Source organism: Hibiscus syriacus, unplaced genomic scaffold (assembly GCF_006381635.1).
Source record: "Hibiscus syriacus cultivar Baekdansim isolate YM2019G1 unplaced genomic scaffold, ASM638163v2 tig00116971_pilon, whole genome shotgun sequence".
Classification (NCBI taxonomy): domain Eukaryota; kingdom Viridiplantae; phylum Streptophyta; class Magnoliopsida; order Malvales; family Malvaceae; genus Hibiscus; species Hibiscus syriacus.
Genome location: NW_024063495.1, coordinates 7,768,890 through 7,785,265, shown reverse-complemented (window position 1 = coordinate 7,785,265; position 16,376 = coordinate 7,768,890). Strand labels below are relative to the sequence as shown.

The window sequence follows — 16,376 nt, the reverse complement described above, 5'->3', positions numbered from 1 at the left end:
AATATTTGCAAGGAATGATCAAATTTGTCCGTCCTATCCCAAAATTAGACCAATTTGGGCTCGGATTTCAGCCCGGTTATCATGAAAAGAGAAAGGAAATCCAAAAGAACTGGGAGAGAAGGTTAGCCAGATTAACTGGAAACGAACTCCAATGGAAGCCTATGACATTCCCGCCGCTCTTCAGAACATTCAAGTCAGGTGGTTATGTGTTTGAGACCACCATGTCCGAGTTACGAACGACTCTGGAAGATCTGAACGTTAATGCCGTGACCACAGAAGATGTTGACAACGAAGATAGATCCAGGATATGCCCTCTGCCGCATGGATTCGTACCTAGCAGTTGGTCGGTGGAAGAACTACCTGTGGTTTACAAGAATCTTTCAGAGTAATATTCGAACTATCCCTATTTGCCTATACCCGGGGCAATAGGTGATCTTTTGTAAGGGTGAATAAATGTTTTGTTTAAGTTTAATAAAGGATGCATTTTTCTTTTCCATGGCAAACAAAGTTTTCTTTTATTCATTATCTATCTCCTTCAATATTTCATTTCCAGTTACTCTCGAAGATAGTTCTTGACCATTCCGTGTGGGATATTATCCTCTCACACATACACATCTTCCTCCTTTCAGGTTCCCAGATAACGATAATGTGGGCACTAATGACCCTGATCCGGAGGTGGATTTTGAATCAACCATTTGTCTTGGGGAATTTGAAGAATGCGATAATGAATAAGAGTACAACTTGCCTACCGAATTGTTGAGAATGATAGAAAAAGAAGAAAAGCAAATACTGCCACATGAGGAGGCGATCGAAATCTTAAATTTGGGCACTGAGGAAGATCGAAAAGAGGTTAAAATTGGCACAACTCATTCGACTGAAGCAAGAAAAAACCTGATAGCCTTACTTCAGGAGTACGAAGATGTGTTTGCTTGGTCGTATCAAGACATGCCGGGACTAGACACAGATATGGTAGTTCACAAACTGCCAATCAAACCAGAATTCAAACCAGTGCAGCAAAAACTGAGAAGAATGCGACCAGAAATGCTCCTTAAGATCAAGGAAGAAGTCAAGAAGCAATTTGATGCCGGTTTTCTCCAAGTGGCCAAATACCCTGAGTGGGTAGCCAACATAGTGCCTGTGCCGAAAAAGGACGGGAAAGTACGCATGTGTGTCGATTACCGGGACCTTAATAAGGCCAGTCCCAAGGACAACTTTCCTCTGCCACACATAGACACTTTGGTGGACAATACGGCCGGGAACGCCTACTTTTCATTCATGGATGGATTTTCGGGGTACAATCAGATCAAGATGCATCCCGAAGACATGGAGAAGACCACTTTCGTCACAATGTGGGGAACTTTCTGTTACAAAGTGATGCCTTTCGGATTAAAGAATGCTGGGGCAACATATCAGAGAGCTATGGTTACCTTGTTCCACGACATGATGCACCAAGAGATCGAGGTTTATGTCGACGACATGATCGTCAAGGCACAGACCGAGAATGAACATGTCAAGAATCTGAGAAAGCTCTTCCAAAGATTGAGGAAATTCCGGTTACGACTGAACCCTAGCAAGTGTACCTTCGGGGTGACATCCGGGAAACTATTAGGCTTTATAGTCAGCAGAAAAGGCATTGAGGTTGATCCGGATAATGTTAAGGCCATCCAGAGTCTACCTCCTCCACGAACACAAAAAGAAGTCCGAGGTTTTCTGGGCAGACTAAACTACGTAGCTCGGTTTATCTCTCAGTTAACCGATAAATGTGACCCCATCTTTCATCTCCTCCGAAAGAATAGCCCTGGAACATGGGATGAAAACTGTCAAATTGCATTTGAGAAGGTAAAAGAGTACCTGTCCCACGCTCCTATACTGATGTCCCCTATCCCAGGAAAACCTCTGTTCATGTATCTCTCCATACTCGAAAGCTCCATGGGGTGTGTCCTGGGTCAACATGACGAGTCTGGGAAGAAGGAAAGAGCCATCTACTACTTAAGCAAGAAGTTCACCGATTGCGAGGTCCGATATCCTCCTATTGAGAAGGTCTGTTGTGCTCTGGTATGGGCTACAAAAAGGCTTCGACAATACATGTTGTATCACACCACTTGGCTGATTTCCAAGTTAGACCCTCTAAAATACATGATGGGTGTACCTGCTCTATCCGGAAGGCTAGCCCGATGGCAGATGCTTTTGTCTGAATTTGACATCGAATACGTAAGCCAAAAAGCGGTAAAAGGCAGCGCCATATCCGATTTTTTGGCAAGCAGAACTGATGAGAGCTATGAGCCGCTGGACTTTGATTTCCCAGACGAGGACTTAATGGCCATATCTTTAGAGGAAGCAAGCATTTCAACAGACGATTCCTGGAGAATGCACTTCGATGGGGCATCAAATGCACTAGGACATGGCATCGGGGCAATTCTAGTCTCCCCAGAAGGGAGTCACTACCCATTTACCAGCAGACTGAACTTTGATTGTACCAATAACATGGCAGAATATGAAGCCTGTGTCTTGGGAATTCGGGCTGCACTGGGGCAAAATATAAAGACTTTGCGGGTGTATGGAGACTCAGCCTTAGTAGTCTATCAGCTCCGAGGAGAGTGGGAAACCAAGGATATAAAGCTGTTGGAGTACCGAAAACTAGTGTTGGATCTGCTCGAAGAGTTCGACGAAGTCACCTTCCACTACGTGCCTAGAGAAGAAAATCAAATGGCTGACGCTCTAGCTACCTTGGCAGCCACATTCAAGGCTGGCGGGGAGTCTGAAATGATGCCAATTAACATGCAGTCGTATGAGTACCCAGCTCATTGTTACCAAATTGAAGAAGTGAAAGACACTAAGCCTTGGTACTACGACATTCTGCAGTATATCAAGCATCGGTGTTATCCAGAAAAAACCACTGAAATCGAGAAGAGAACCATTAGAAGGTTGGCAGCCGGATATGTCCTTGACAGAGAGGTTTTATACAAGAAAAGCCATAACCAAGTTCTGTTAAGGTGCGTCGATGCTAAAGAGGCAAAAATGATAGTGGAAGAAGTACACGATGGGGTTTGTGGAGCACATGCAAATGGGCATATGATGTCAAGACAAATAATGAGATGCGGATATTTTTGGTCCACACTGGAAAGTGATTGCATCAACTATGCTAGGAGATGTCATAAATGTCAGATTTATGGAGACAAGATAAATGTTCCACCCCATCCGCTTCATGTAATGACGTCACCATGGCCTTTCTCTGTGTGGGGCATGGACGTTATCGGGCAAATCTATCCGAAGGCTTCGAATGGTCACCGTTTCATTCTCGTAGCAATTGATTATTTCACGAAATGGGTAGAGGCTGCATCATACGCCAGTGTCACTCAATCCACGATTTGCAAGTTTCTGAAGAAAGAAATTATATGTCGGTATGGTCTACCCGAAAGGATTATCACCGATAACGCAACAAACTTGAACAACAAGATGATGAGTGCTGCTTGCGAACAGTTCAACATAAAACATCACAATTCCACTGCTTACAGACCAAAAATGAACGGAGCAGTAGAAGCAGCAAACAAAAATATTAAGAAGATAGTGGAAAAAACAACTGAAACTTACAAGGACTGGCATGAGAAGTTGCCTTTTGCTTTGTTCGCTTATCGAACCTCGGTACGTACATCGACTGGGGCAACTCCATTTTCACTAGCCTATGGAATGGAAGCAGTGCTACCCATTGAAGTCGAGATTCCGTCTCTCAGGGTCTTGTCAGAAGTCAAACTAGATGATGCAGAGTGGACACAATCCAGATATGATCAGCTTAATCTGATAGATGAAAAAAGACTGAAAGCCATTCATCATGGTCAAATCTATCAGAAACGAATGATCCGAGCACACGACAAAAAGGTGCGCCCGAGAATATTCCGTGAAGGGGATCTAGTGCTAAAAAGAATTTGGCCAGTCCAGAAAGATTTCCGCGGAAAATGGACGCCAAATTGGGAAGGACCTTATGTCGTGAAGAAGGCTTTCTCCGGAGGAGCCCTTATCCTGGCTGAAATGGACGGACCTGAGCTGCCACATCCCATTAACTCGGACGCCGTCAAGAAATACTTCGCTTAGGATGAAAACCCGAGAGGGCGTCCTAAGTTGGAAAAAAAAAAGAAAAAAAAAAGAGTGTTTAGGGTGAAAACCCGAAAGGGCACCCTAAATTGAAAAATAAAAAAGAGAAAAAAAGAAGAGAAAATAAGGTGGGTTCAAGATAAAAACCCGAAAAGGGCGTCTTGCAACTAAGGATGGGTCCAAATTGAAAACCCGGAAAGGGCGATTTGGATATCAACAGTGGAAACATCCCGGCACATGAATCTTCCACGAACTCAACAAATCGGAGAAATGTTGCACCCTCCCAAACGTTGTCGCATTTTCAAAGATCCTTTGGCAAAGGCTGCATTTAAAGTCACCAAACGGCTTTTCAACTCAGAAGTGTCCACGTTATCGAGATTTAAGACATTCATTTACACATCATTGTGTATTCGTTTTCTAGAATGTTTGCCATGTATTATTTGTTCTTCTCCTCCCTTATGAATAAAGACCATCTTTCCTCCAATTCCTTCTGAGCATCTTGAATTAGATTTAAACCTAATGGTTTATTTATTTTTATGAAAGATAATCGCATATTACTGTACAAAGATTCATTGAAAAGTACAGGTACCCAGAAGCCAATCAAGGCTCATGCACATGCTTGAGATGGTTGAGGAGCATCTTCAAAAAAAAAAATCATCAAACATTTGAAGAATTCAAGATCAGAGATCGGAACTTCAAGCTCAAGAGTCAACAACGACAGGCCACCGGAGATCGAGATTACTCTCCAGAGCCCGTAATAACATATGTTGCCCATACATTTTAGGCATACCTAAGAGCACGACATCCATACCATCGCATATATGCATATCTTTGCAGGTTTTACCCAGAGCCAATTTCAACTTCACAACGAAGGATATTGGACTCCAGACAACGCAAGTTCAACTTCACGACGAAGGGACCGCTGGTTGTCAACAAACATTTCTCAAATTCAGAGCCAATTTCAACTTCACAACGAAGGATATTGGACTCCAGACAACGCAAGTTCAACTTCACGACGAAGGGACCGCTGGTTGTCAACAAACATTTCTCAAATTCAGAGCCAATTTCAACTTCACAACGAAGGATATTGGACTCCAGACAACGCAAGTTCAACTTCACGACGAAGGGACCGCTGGTTGTCAACAAACATTTCTCAAATTCAGAGCCAATTTCAACTTCACAACGAAGGATATTGGACTCCAGACAACGCAAGTTCAACTTCACGACGAAGGGACCGCTGGTTGTCAACAAACATTTCTCAGATTCAGAACCAATTTCAACTTCACAACGAAGGATATTGGACTCCAGACAACGCAAGTTCAACTTCACGACGAAGGGACCGCTGGTTGTCTACAAGCATTTCTCAAATCCAGAGCCAATTTCAATTTCACAACGAAGGATATTGGACTTCAGACAACGCAAGTTCAACTTCACGACGAAGGGACCGCTGGTTGTCAATAAACAACTTCCCAATTTCAGAGCCAATTTCAACTTCACAGCGAAGGATATTGGACACCAGACAACGCAAGTTCAACTTCACGACGAAGGGACCGCTGCTTGTCAACAACAACTTCTCAATTTCATAGCCAATTCTAACTGCACAAACAGATTGACTCAATTTCAAGACGAATGAGTCATCTGCAACACATCAATACCGAAGTTTTCATGTCAAGTTCCACCTTCACGACGAAGTATCTTGAGCCAGAAGATGATTCAGAGGCCAATTGTCAAAAGCTTTGAGCTCATTTTCAACTTCACGACGAGGGATTTCGTGCTCGGCGTTTTCCAGTTTAAACTTAACCTCACGGAGAGGGAGTCATTTCGACAATTTCAACTCTACGACAGAGGATGTTTGATATAGACAAAATTTGTGTCTTGTAATCTTTGCTCCACTTTTGTTACACGACAATGAGCAAAGAGGGGCAGCTGAAGACACTCAATTTTGTCCGATGTTATACTACAAAGTATTATAAACTATATAAGTCTTTCTTCATATTTACATTTATTTACATTTTTATTTTCAGGCCCGATAATAAGATCACGGCCCAACAGCACAAAGACCAACTGCGCAAGTCCAGGATTCAGGATCTGCAGAAAGCTAGGGTTTCCAGTAAGCCTTCCCTTTCTGCGCCGCAAGTCACTCCCAGGCTCGTACGCCTCTCCCCCGTGCTTCTCGGCAACAAGCCAAGATCGTGGACGTGTGGGACTCCAACCAACACGCTTCAACCCACCGAACCATCCGGCGCGAGAGTCTCGGTCATCACCAACAAACACAATAACATTAGTGTTTCATTAGGAGTTAAACTCTTAAAAAATAGAACCCTATATTGTACTATAAATAAAGGTGGAAATCAACACAGAAGGGAGGAGGGATTTATAGGATAAATAACAGAGAGGATTAGGCACAAGAATACAAGCAAACAAATCGACCAAAAGGCTAAAGTACTTGTACTCGTAAATAAAAGAGAAAGGTATTTTTTTTTTACCTTCGTTTTTAGTTGGCTTTCGTTGCATGCTTGATGTTTTCATTTCATTTGAAACCAAAGAAAACACCTTCAAGGAGGCTCGGCCGATGAACTCTAGAGGAAGGTTCGGGGTTTTAAAACCCAGATCTAGTCTCCTCTGAGGCCATTTTGCAAAAACAATGTTTATTTTTGAAACCGGGGGGGTCGAAAGCTTTTGGAAAAAGCCTCCCTTTTTGTGTTTTGCCGCTGATGACTGGAGGCCGACGTCGATCGACGACGACGACGAGGCGGCGCTGCGATGGCCAGATTCTGGGTTCATCAAGAACCCAGGCGACCGTTCATCCTTGGATGAACACAGAACAGAGAAATGAATGAAAAAGAGGAAAGGCATTCATTTGAAAGAAATAAAATTTCTTAAGCCCAGATTTTGACACATATAGCCCCAGAACCTGCGTGTTTTAAAGAAAATGGGGTAAACTACCCTTTTGATCCCTCGCAGATTTTAAAGAGTTATTTTGACCCCGAATGGGCTTTTGAATTGGTCTCTAATTCTGATTTTCTTTCAATTTAGCCGCTTAACTTGTTTTTGATTCAATTTAATACTTATACTAACCTTTTTTTATTTATTCCATATCATGTAATTATATATATATATATACGTATTTTTTTATATTTCATTTATATACTTAGTGTTAATACATATATATTATTTTAATTAACTGTTTTTCTAGCTATTACATCTTATAATTTTATACGTTATATATGTATTTTTTATTATTTATCAATCTTACTCATTTTATCTTATAATTATATTTCTATTAACATTTTTTTGTATTTACATATATATATATATATATATATATATATATATATATATTCATTTTACCTATTATTGATATTTTTCCTTTTTATACTTTAACATATATATATTTCTTGTTTCATTCATTAATTATTCATTCCATTTTTATTTTATTTATTTCCCCTTTTACTTTTTACTATTATTATTATTTATTTATTTATGCTATTATATTATTATTTTTATTATTATATACGTATATGTATTACTCATTTTTTACTCTTTATTTCTATATATCTTTTATGTATTTTTTATATTCTACATATATATATATATTTTATTTATTATTTTCATCGTTATTATTTCATTACTATTTTTACTATTATAATTGTTCTTTTTATTATATGTATATTACGCATATTTTTTTTCTTTTTTTTTCATTGCTTTATATTTTATTTTATTATGTGTTTTTTTATCCATTTATATTTTGTTATATTTTCTTCTTTTTCTTTATTTGTATTTTCGTTTTCTCCTTTGCATATTTTATTTTATATTTAGTCATATTTCATTCTTTCTTTTTCGTATACATTGTTTTTTTTTATATATTGTTTCGTTTGTTCGCCTTATTTTTCTATTTCATTACTTTCATTACCTAACCCTTTCCTTGGCTTTCTGAGAGAACTTCAAACAATCAGTGGTAAGCAATTTGGATCAACATTTTACCTTTTAATTTAACTTTCAATTTTCTTAATTAAAGACAACTGGAAATTACACAGTACCGAAAGGGCAGTTCAAGGGTGCTAGCCCTTCCTTGACTGTAATCGACTCCCGAATCCGACACATCTCTGGTAAGACGCAGATCAGGTAAGAAATAGGGTATCCGATCAACCCATTTATTTTTTAAATAAATGATCGGTGGCGACTCCAATCCACATTTTCCTAAGTCGAAGCCCAATTCCGGGGCCCAACAGAAAGACGGTTGCGACAGGGATATAGCGGCGTTTACAATCCAAACGTCATAAAATGATACTTTAGCGGTACTATTTTCCCCGACGCTTTTTGCGGCGTTTATCATATAATCGTTAGTGTTTTTTGCGGCGTTTATCATATCACCGCAAGTGTTTTTTGCGGCGCTTAAAAAAACTGCAATTGTGCAGTTTTGCTGTAGTGAACATATTGCAAAAAAAAAAAAAAAAACTCAGGATGTAGATTGTACAGTTAGTCGCTCAACCTTAGTCTTTGTCTCAATTTTGTTATTAAATTTTAATAAAACCGTTCATATTTTTCATTACTTAACTTTCACCCTCCTAACCTATAATAAAGAATAATGATCAACGCATTTTTAAAATTTTAATTTTAATTATTTTAATACAATTTTTTTTTAATTTTAGCATCTAATTTTTTAATTTTTTGATTAGCAATTTTTACTGCAACATTAGTAAATTGAAATGGGAAGGCTGCGAACCATCAATCTAATCGATGAGCCCAAAATTAATGAGAGCGACCTCCATTTATCAACGCCAAACAAAACAATTGACAGGTGTAAGTTTGATTAGAAAATTGGTTTGTATATTGAGATGCACATACAACTGACAGTGGCAGACGGGGCCATGAGAAGATATTCAGTTTGAAGGAAAGCGAAAAAAAATGATCAAGTAGAGAAATTCTACTAGGCTGATTAGGCTCTAATTATCATGTAAAATATTTGTATATTTGATAATTTTAAAATTTATAAGTGATGGGTATATATAAGTTTACAAAAGGATCTAATCTTACAAAGATAAAGAAAGTCAAATGTGTACACAAAGTAAAGTTTATATAAGGTATAATTGGATTGACTATAATTAGACTAGATTGAATAATATAATGGATTATGATGTTACGTTCGACGACCACGGATGAGCACCATTAATGATGAGCAACATTAAATTAATTTATAAAATATTAAATTATAAAGTACTAAACATATAATATAAATTAGTTAAAAATATAAATGTAATTTAATTAAAATACAATATTTATAAAATATTAGTTTTTAAGATAAATTATACTATTGATCACCTAACTATTTAAATCTTGTCAATCAAGCCACCTGCCATTAAATATTAATGGAGGAGATAATGTGACAGTTAATAAAATTTGTATAACTACACATTTAGTCCTCAATACTTACACATTCTATTAATTTGGTCATAACTTTTATTTAATTCAATAAATTTAATACTCAATCCGATGGTGACATGTTTCACTACGCGATTAGATTTTTTTTTAATATTTTTTATTTAATAAATTTTCCATCCAATCAAATGGTGCCACATGCACCAACTAATTGAATGGAAAATAAATTAAATCAATAGGTGTTGTTGGTGGGATTTTAACCTGGGACAAAAGCAGAAAAACTAAGCATCATAACCCCTAAGCTAGATCACTAAATTTATCTAATATACAAAACATAATCTATATAATTTATAATATAGTTAATGGTAATAAATGACCTTATATGCACTCAAACATGAAATAATTGAATAGTATGAAAATATAAAATATATATAAATAAATATTATAATTGATTAATAAATGAATATGTTTTATTTAAATTTTAAATTACGTTTAATGCAAAAATTAAAATAAAAGTAAATTTAATATGTTATAATTGAAATGTATCATTTTACATATTTTAAATTAATAAATTTTCTTCATTATTCTAATTTTATTGAACTTAAATGTATCATATCTTATATTTTAAAATATTATAACGTCGATTGAATTTTAATCTTATTTAACAATTCTATATTAAAATAGACTAATTCAATAAAATCAAGTTTCCCCTAAAATTTTCTTCAAATATATAATGAATACATAATAAAATATAAAATTCTTACTCTATCCGAGATATTAATAAGTCAATGCATAAGTTAAAATGTTTACTACGATAAGAACTCAACTATCAGGAAAATTTTAAGTCAACGAAACTCTTCGTTATATTTCAATTATAATATATTAAAATTATTTTTATTTTTATTTTTCATTAAAATGATTTAAAATATAAATAAAATCCATTCACATATTAATCAGTTATAATCTTTGTATATATATATATATATTATTGTATTATTTAATTATTTCATGTTGGAGTGCTTATTAGGTCATTTTTCCTTTTTTTATTGCCATTAACTATATATATATTTTGTGTTGATAAATTTGTTATTTGAATGGTGCAGCCTGGGGCGTTTGCTTCATCTCCTCACTTACTGGGTTCAAACCCCATTAGTAGTGATTTTTTATTCAATTTGTTTTCTATTCATTCAATTGGTAACACGTGACACATCCAATCACGTAGTGATACATGTCATCATCTGATTAAGAATTAAATTTATTGAATTGATTAAAAGTTAGGACTAAATTAATAGAATATGTAAGTAATGAGGACTAAATGTGTAATTATATAAATTTGATTAACTGCCATGTCATCTTCTCCGTTAATATTTAATGGTAGGTGGCTTGATTGACAAGATTTAAATAGTTAGGTGACTCGATTGATAAAATTGAAAATCGGTGGTTAAAGTAAAAGGGGTAAATAACTAGGTGGTCAATGTTATAGTTTACCCTAAAAACTAATGTTTTATAAATATTATATTTTAATTAAATTATATTTAGATTTTTAACTAATTTATAATTATACGTTTAGGACTTTATAATTTAACATTTTATAAATTAATTTAATGGTGTTCATCATTAATTGTGTTCATCCACACTCGACGAGCGTTGTAATTTTTTTAATATAATATAATCTTTATCATTGATGTTTTTAATTTTATGTATTTTCATAAAATACATATAGTTATTAAAAAATATTTTTAATAAAAATATTTTATATATTCTTATCATAACTTAAGTTGATATATTTTATATGAACCACTAATTTTATATGGTAAATTTTTTAAATGATCAATAAATTATGTTAAAATATGTTTTTTTGAACATTGAACTTTTAAAGGTTACATCATACATGCAAGGCATTAAATTTTAAATTTTATTACAAAATGGATAACAAATCTTTAACTACTATTAAAGGAGTAATGTGACATGTTAAATTAATAAAAATATCACGTTTGAATCTTCAATTGTAACTAAATTTTATTTTTATATTTTTTTAATATTTCTAAGTAATAGTTCTAAAACAATTGATTTTTAAATTCTATATATAAAACTCTTCAATTCATTTTTAAAATTGTAAAAGTATTTTTTAAAAATTATAGCTTTATGAATTTGTTAATTCCTGAAATTATTTTATAATTAATTTGTATTTAATTGTGATTATATTCTTAAAATTTCTAACTTATAATTTTTAAGATCCAATAATTTTAATTATCAAAAAATGAAATCAATTTTTTATTAAGCAATGTGATTCAATTTTTTAACTTTTGTTTAGTCATTTTAAATATAATTTTAAAATATATAATTTCAAAAATAAATTATGAAATTATTTATATTAAAAATGAATTTCTTAAATTTTTTTGGAATTATTACTTAAAAATATTGAAAAAATAAAAAATAACAATGAAGTATTTTTTTTATTAATTTAGTGTTTTTTAACAAAATCTAAATTTTTTTGTTAATTTTATAACTTTTGAGAGTTAAATGACTAAAAAGTCATTTTATCACAATTTAATAACTATTTATAATTTTTTTTTTTTTTTACTAATACACGTGGATGTGTGGAGTTCACTATAATCTCATCCTATTTTATACATTATAACGTTAAAGAATTTAAAAATCACTTAAATATATATATATATATATATATATATATATATATATCATTGGGTCCTTTTCCTCGTTCGAGAATCTCCTCCCTTCTTCCACTCTGTCCCGAAGAGTAACTAGGACAAATTCAGTCACGTTTTCATGTTCCAATTGAACACTTTCCATTTTTGATTATTCTCAAAAGAGAAGATTTTTTTTTTACCAAACATCTGCGGATCCAATCACACGATCTTATAATAAGAACAAGAGATCTTTCTCGATCAATCCCTTTGCCCCTCATTCTTCGAGAATCAGAAAGATCCTTTTCAAGTTTGAATTTATTCATTTGGAATCTGAATCGCCCCATCTATCCTCCTGAGGAGAAGTTTGGTTTCAAACCCCGGTTCGAACAGGAGAAGTACGCCATGCTAATGTGCCTTGGATGATCCACATCTCAGGGTCAGGCGTTGATGAGCACATTGAACTATCCATGTGGCTGAGAGCCCTCACAGCCCAGGCACAACGACGCAATTATCAGGGGCGCGCTCTACCACTGAGCTAATAGCCCGTCGTGCGGGCCTCCCGCTGGGGGCCCGCTATGCCAAAAGCGAGAGAAATATATATATATATATTTATATATACATATTAACTCATAACATGATGTTTGAAATGGTAATTTATTTTTAAAAATATTTTTTGATAATAACATTAAACACTATCGAACAATCCAAAAACACTTCTTAAAAACAAAATTTCACACCAATTTTTAAATAGATTGACCAAAGAAACCAAGTGTAGATAATCCTCAGCTTTGTCGCCTCAACTCAAACGACTAACATTTCACACATTAAAATTACTATTGACCCTGTCTGTAATAATATGCACAATTTGGACACTACCCCTCAATAAACCCTTCCGTTTTTCAAGTCGTGGAGTTGCATGATTAACAAGGTCTTAACTCAGTTTACATCTCCTAAACATAATTAGAGCTTTGGAGAAGATACAGCAATGTGCAAAACTACAAATTAGGATAAATTACACATTTAGTGCTTAAATTATTAATTTTGATCTGTTTTAGTATCTAAACTTTTATATTTTTCAAAATCATACCTAAAGTTTAGTTTTTGTTTCATACCTAAAGTTAAAAACTTAACGGACTAGCTGACGTGGTATAACCCTGATGGCCGAACGACCAAACTAAACGATAGACCACAGAGAATGATGAGTTGACCAGCATAGTCCAATTTCAAGCCTATCGAACAGTGGACCATGGAGATCAAAGGATGAAAAAATTCGAATAGTCCATTGTCGATTTGCAGAGATTGAAGCGTTTTCCGATAAAACGGATGCCGAAATCACTTTTAGGTGATCAGAAAAGGTACGGGCTGAAAATGTTTTGTATTCATCGACCGATGAATGTAAACGCGATGCCGGCAAACCCGTCCGTTAAGTATTTAACGGCAATGACTAAAATTAAATGTTAAGCATAATTTTGGGGGGAAATGAAAGTTTAAGTATTTAAACGAACCAAAATTGATAGTTTAGATACTAAATGTGTAGTTTACCCTATAAAATATCCATTTTGTTGCTTTCGGATCAGTTCCATTCCTTCTCCTGCTAACAAAGATGGCTTTATAAGATAACACCACAGACTACTAAAAACAGAGTGCCGATGGGTACTCTAAAGCACCTTCCATGCCATATATATATATATATGATCTTAATACACATGATTCACGGCATTGCCAACGTAATAAAGCCTTACCACAGATAACAACCATTAAGACAACCAGTCTTTTCACTTGAATACTGAAACATATATTATTATGGAGACAAAAGTATGAAGATTCAAAAGCTATGAGAAGGGAGTAAAAAGTTGGGGGGGGGGGGAATGGTACGGTCGTCCAGACGTTCTGACCATTTTAAAACTTATCTACACTTACTCCATCTCTGGAAACCTCGTACGCCTCTCTACTCCTGTTTTTCTTCATTCCGGCTGTAACATAGAGCTTTGATCCTTCACATGTGATGCTGGTTACTTTAACCCATACAAACACTTTTGTCTTCATTCCCTCTATATCAGCCAGTTTTCCTTTCTCCAGATACCCAGTCACAGCGGTGAAGAAGCGCAATTTGGATGAATCCTTATATCCCACTTCACATATTGCTGGAATAAAAACAGTGAGCTTCCCAGTCTCTTCATTGAATTCATAATTTGTGGCATCACGAGGGAAGATTCCTATCGGCAGGTTATACTCTTTTAACAGCTCCGGCAATGGCTTTTGCATTTTTCCTGTAAAAAGGCAAATATCGGTGCCAACAACAAAATTTTGGGGGAAAATCTCTAGGAACTGCAGTGTGGATCAAATAAACTGTCTAGAAGAAGTCCACATACCCCAAGTTAATACCATTAATACCCCAACTCAAAGATAAAAGAAAGGCTTCATGGAAATGTTCGATTGGTAGGTAGTGTGTTAAAAAATTATTTTAAGGACCAATATGTTCATTTTTGACAATTTATATATATTGATTTGAAACTAAAGTTGGCAATGGAAAACGCCAGAAGCTTTCTATTGGCATTCTCTACATAGAGTATCATCACAATTTAGGTGGCCATTTGGTATTCGGTATTCCAGAACTGATTACTTTAGAGTAATAGCTAGCATATTTTTAACAGCTTTGTGTGCATTACCTTTGAAAAGCATAAGCAATGAACTACATGCACATTTTATCCTTCTGAATAGCATAGCATTAGCATCTATAAAGCGTAAAACACCAACACAGAGAAAATAGAAAAACGATTCTGCAAGAGAATGACAAACCTTTGATTTTATTAACCAACCATTTGGCTCCTCCTTCAATACTGGTGGATAATGACTGATCAAAAGAGAGGGAAGATGATGTTAGCCGGAAGAATGCTAATAGGAAAAGATAGACACGCACAACTCGATTGCTCTGAGGGTATTCATCAACATACCAGCTTTGCAGAATTTGGAGAAAACATGAAACGAGTTTATAACATACTTCTTCATAACGACCCAAGAGTTTCTTAGATGAACAATATTGTTTTAAACAATACAAAAACAGCATTATTCCAATTTTCTCAGAAATATCTTAAATGCTATATAAAGATTTGAAAATTAGCACACAATTGGTTGGAAAACAGACCGGGGAAAAAGATTTCCGATCATCCGTAGGTTGAAATTTCCAGTAACAATGAGGGAGATAAACAGTCTTTGCTAATTACCTTGAACAAACAAAGCAATACGAACATTAATCTTAATTTTGAGATCCAATTACCAGTCACAGTTACATGAAAGAACAAAAGAAATCCGCATAGATCAAAATTGAATCAATTCCTAAAGAAACCCTAGGCGAACTAATGATTTCACAAAAATTCCAAAGCAGATGAGGGTAAAAACCGAAAATTGAACTGAGAAAACTGAACAAGAAGTGAAGAGAAAGAAAGGAAAAGCGTACGTTGAGGTCGTCGCCGACGGAATCGATCTCCTTGTTGGCCCTCTTGCCCAGCCAATAGGAGCCCACCTTGTTCAATATCTGATCCATTTCTGAAAATTTCTGCTCTGGTTCTCTCAGTCTCTCTCTCCGCGTCGAAAGAGATGGAAGAGAAAGATCAGCATCTAACGGATGGAATTTAGAGAGAGAGATTTATCTTTCGTAATTATCCCTAATCTTATGGTTGTTAGATGGAAGATTCTTAATCTTAGACGCCAAGTAAAATTTTCCTCCACCTTCATCAACTCCGCTGCCTAAAGTCAAACTCGCAAGTCAATTTAAACCTTCATTTATATCCTCATGTATCTTTCTTCTCACATTGTTATAATTTAATATTAAATAAAATTATATTTAAAATTATATTAAAGAATCCTCTCTTTCTTCATTATTAGTAAAATATATTCAATACAATTAAACAAAACCAACACGTAGCGTTTTTAATTTAATCGTTTTGAATCAATACAATTAAAAAATTTATGTTTTAAATTTGATGGACGAACCCAAAATGAATCAATCTAAAAGCTATTTAGGGTCATACGTAGGTTATCCTTGCAGTATCGGTACGATCCGACAGTGTAGAAATTTGAAGTCAAAATGAATAAATTGATGTGTTAACGATCTACGAGTTAAACGATCATCATAAAATAATTAAAGGAAAACATAGAAAATATGGGGTACTAACTTTGTGAAATATTATGGGCAGAAAACAAAAATTTTAAAAATATGAAAATTTATTTTGAGATCTAAAATATTTATTGCATTAT

The 16,376-nt window shown here is 34.7% G+C and overlaps 1 protein-coding gene across 1 annotated transcript; it reads right to left on the bottom strand.

The window, feature by feature from the left end:
• Positions 1 to 13,863: 13,863 nt before the first annotated feature.
• Positions 13,864 to 15,838, bottom strand: LOC120192061 (uncharacterized protein At5g01610-like). Its single transcript, XM_039194915.1, has 3 exons — positions 15,577 to 15,838; positions 14,919 to 14,973; positions 13,864 to 14,389 (listed from the first exon to the last, which is right to left on the bottom strand). The coding sequence occupies exons 1-3, from the start codon at positions 15,661 to 15,663 to the stop codon at positions 14,019 to 14,021; spliced, it is 513 nt and encodes a 170-aa protein (XP_039050846.1). The 5' UTR covers positions 15,664 to 15,838; the 3' UTR covers positions 13,864 to 14,018.
• Between the last annotated feature and the right edge of the window lie 538 nt (positions 15,839 to 16,376).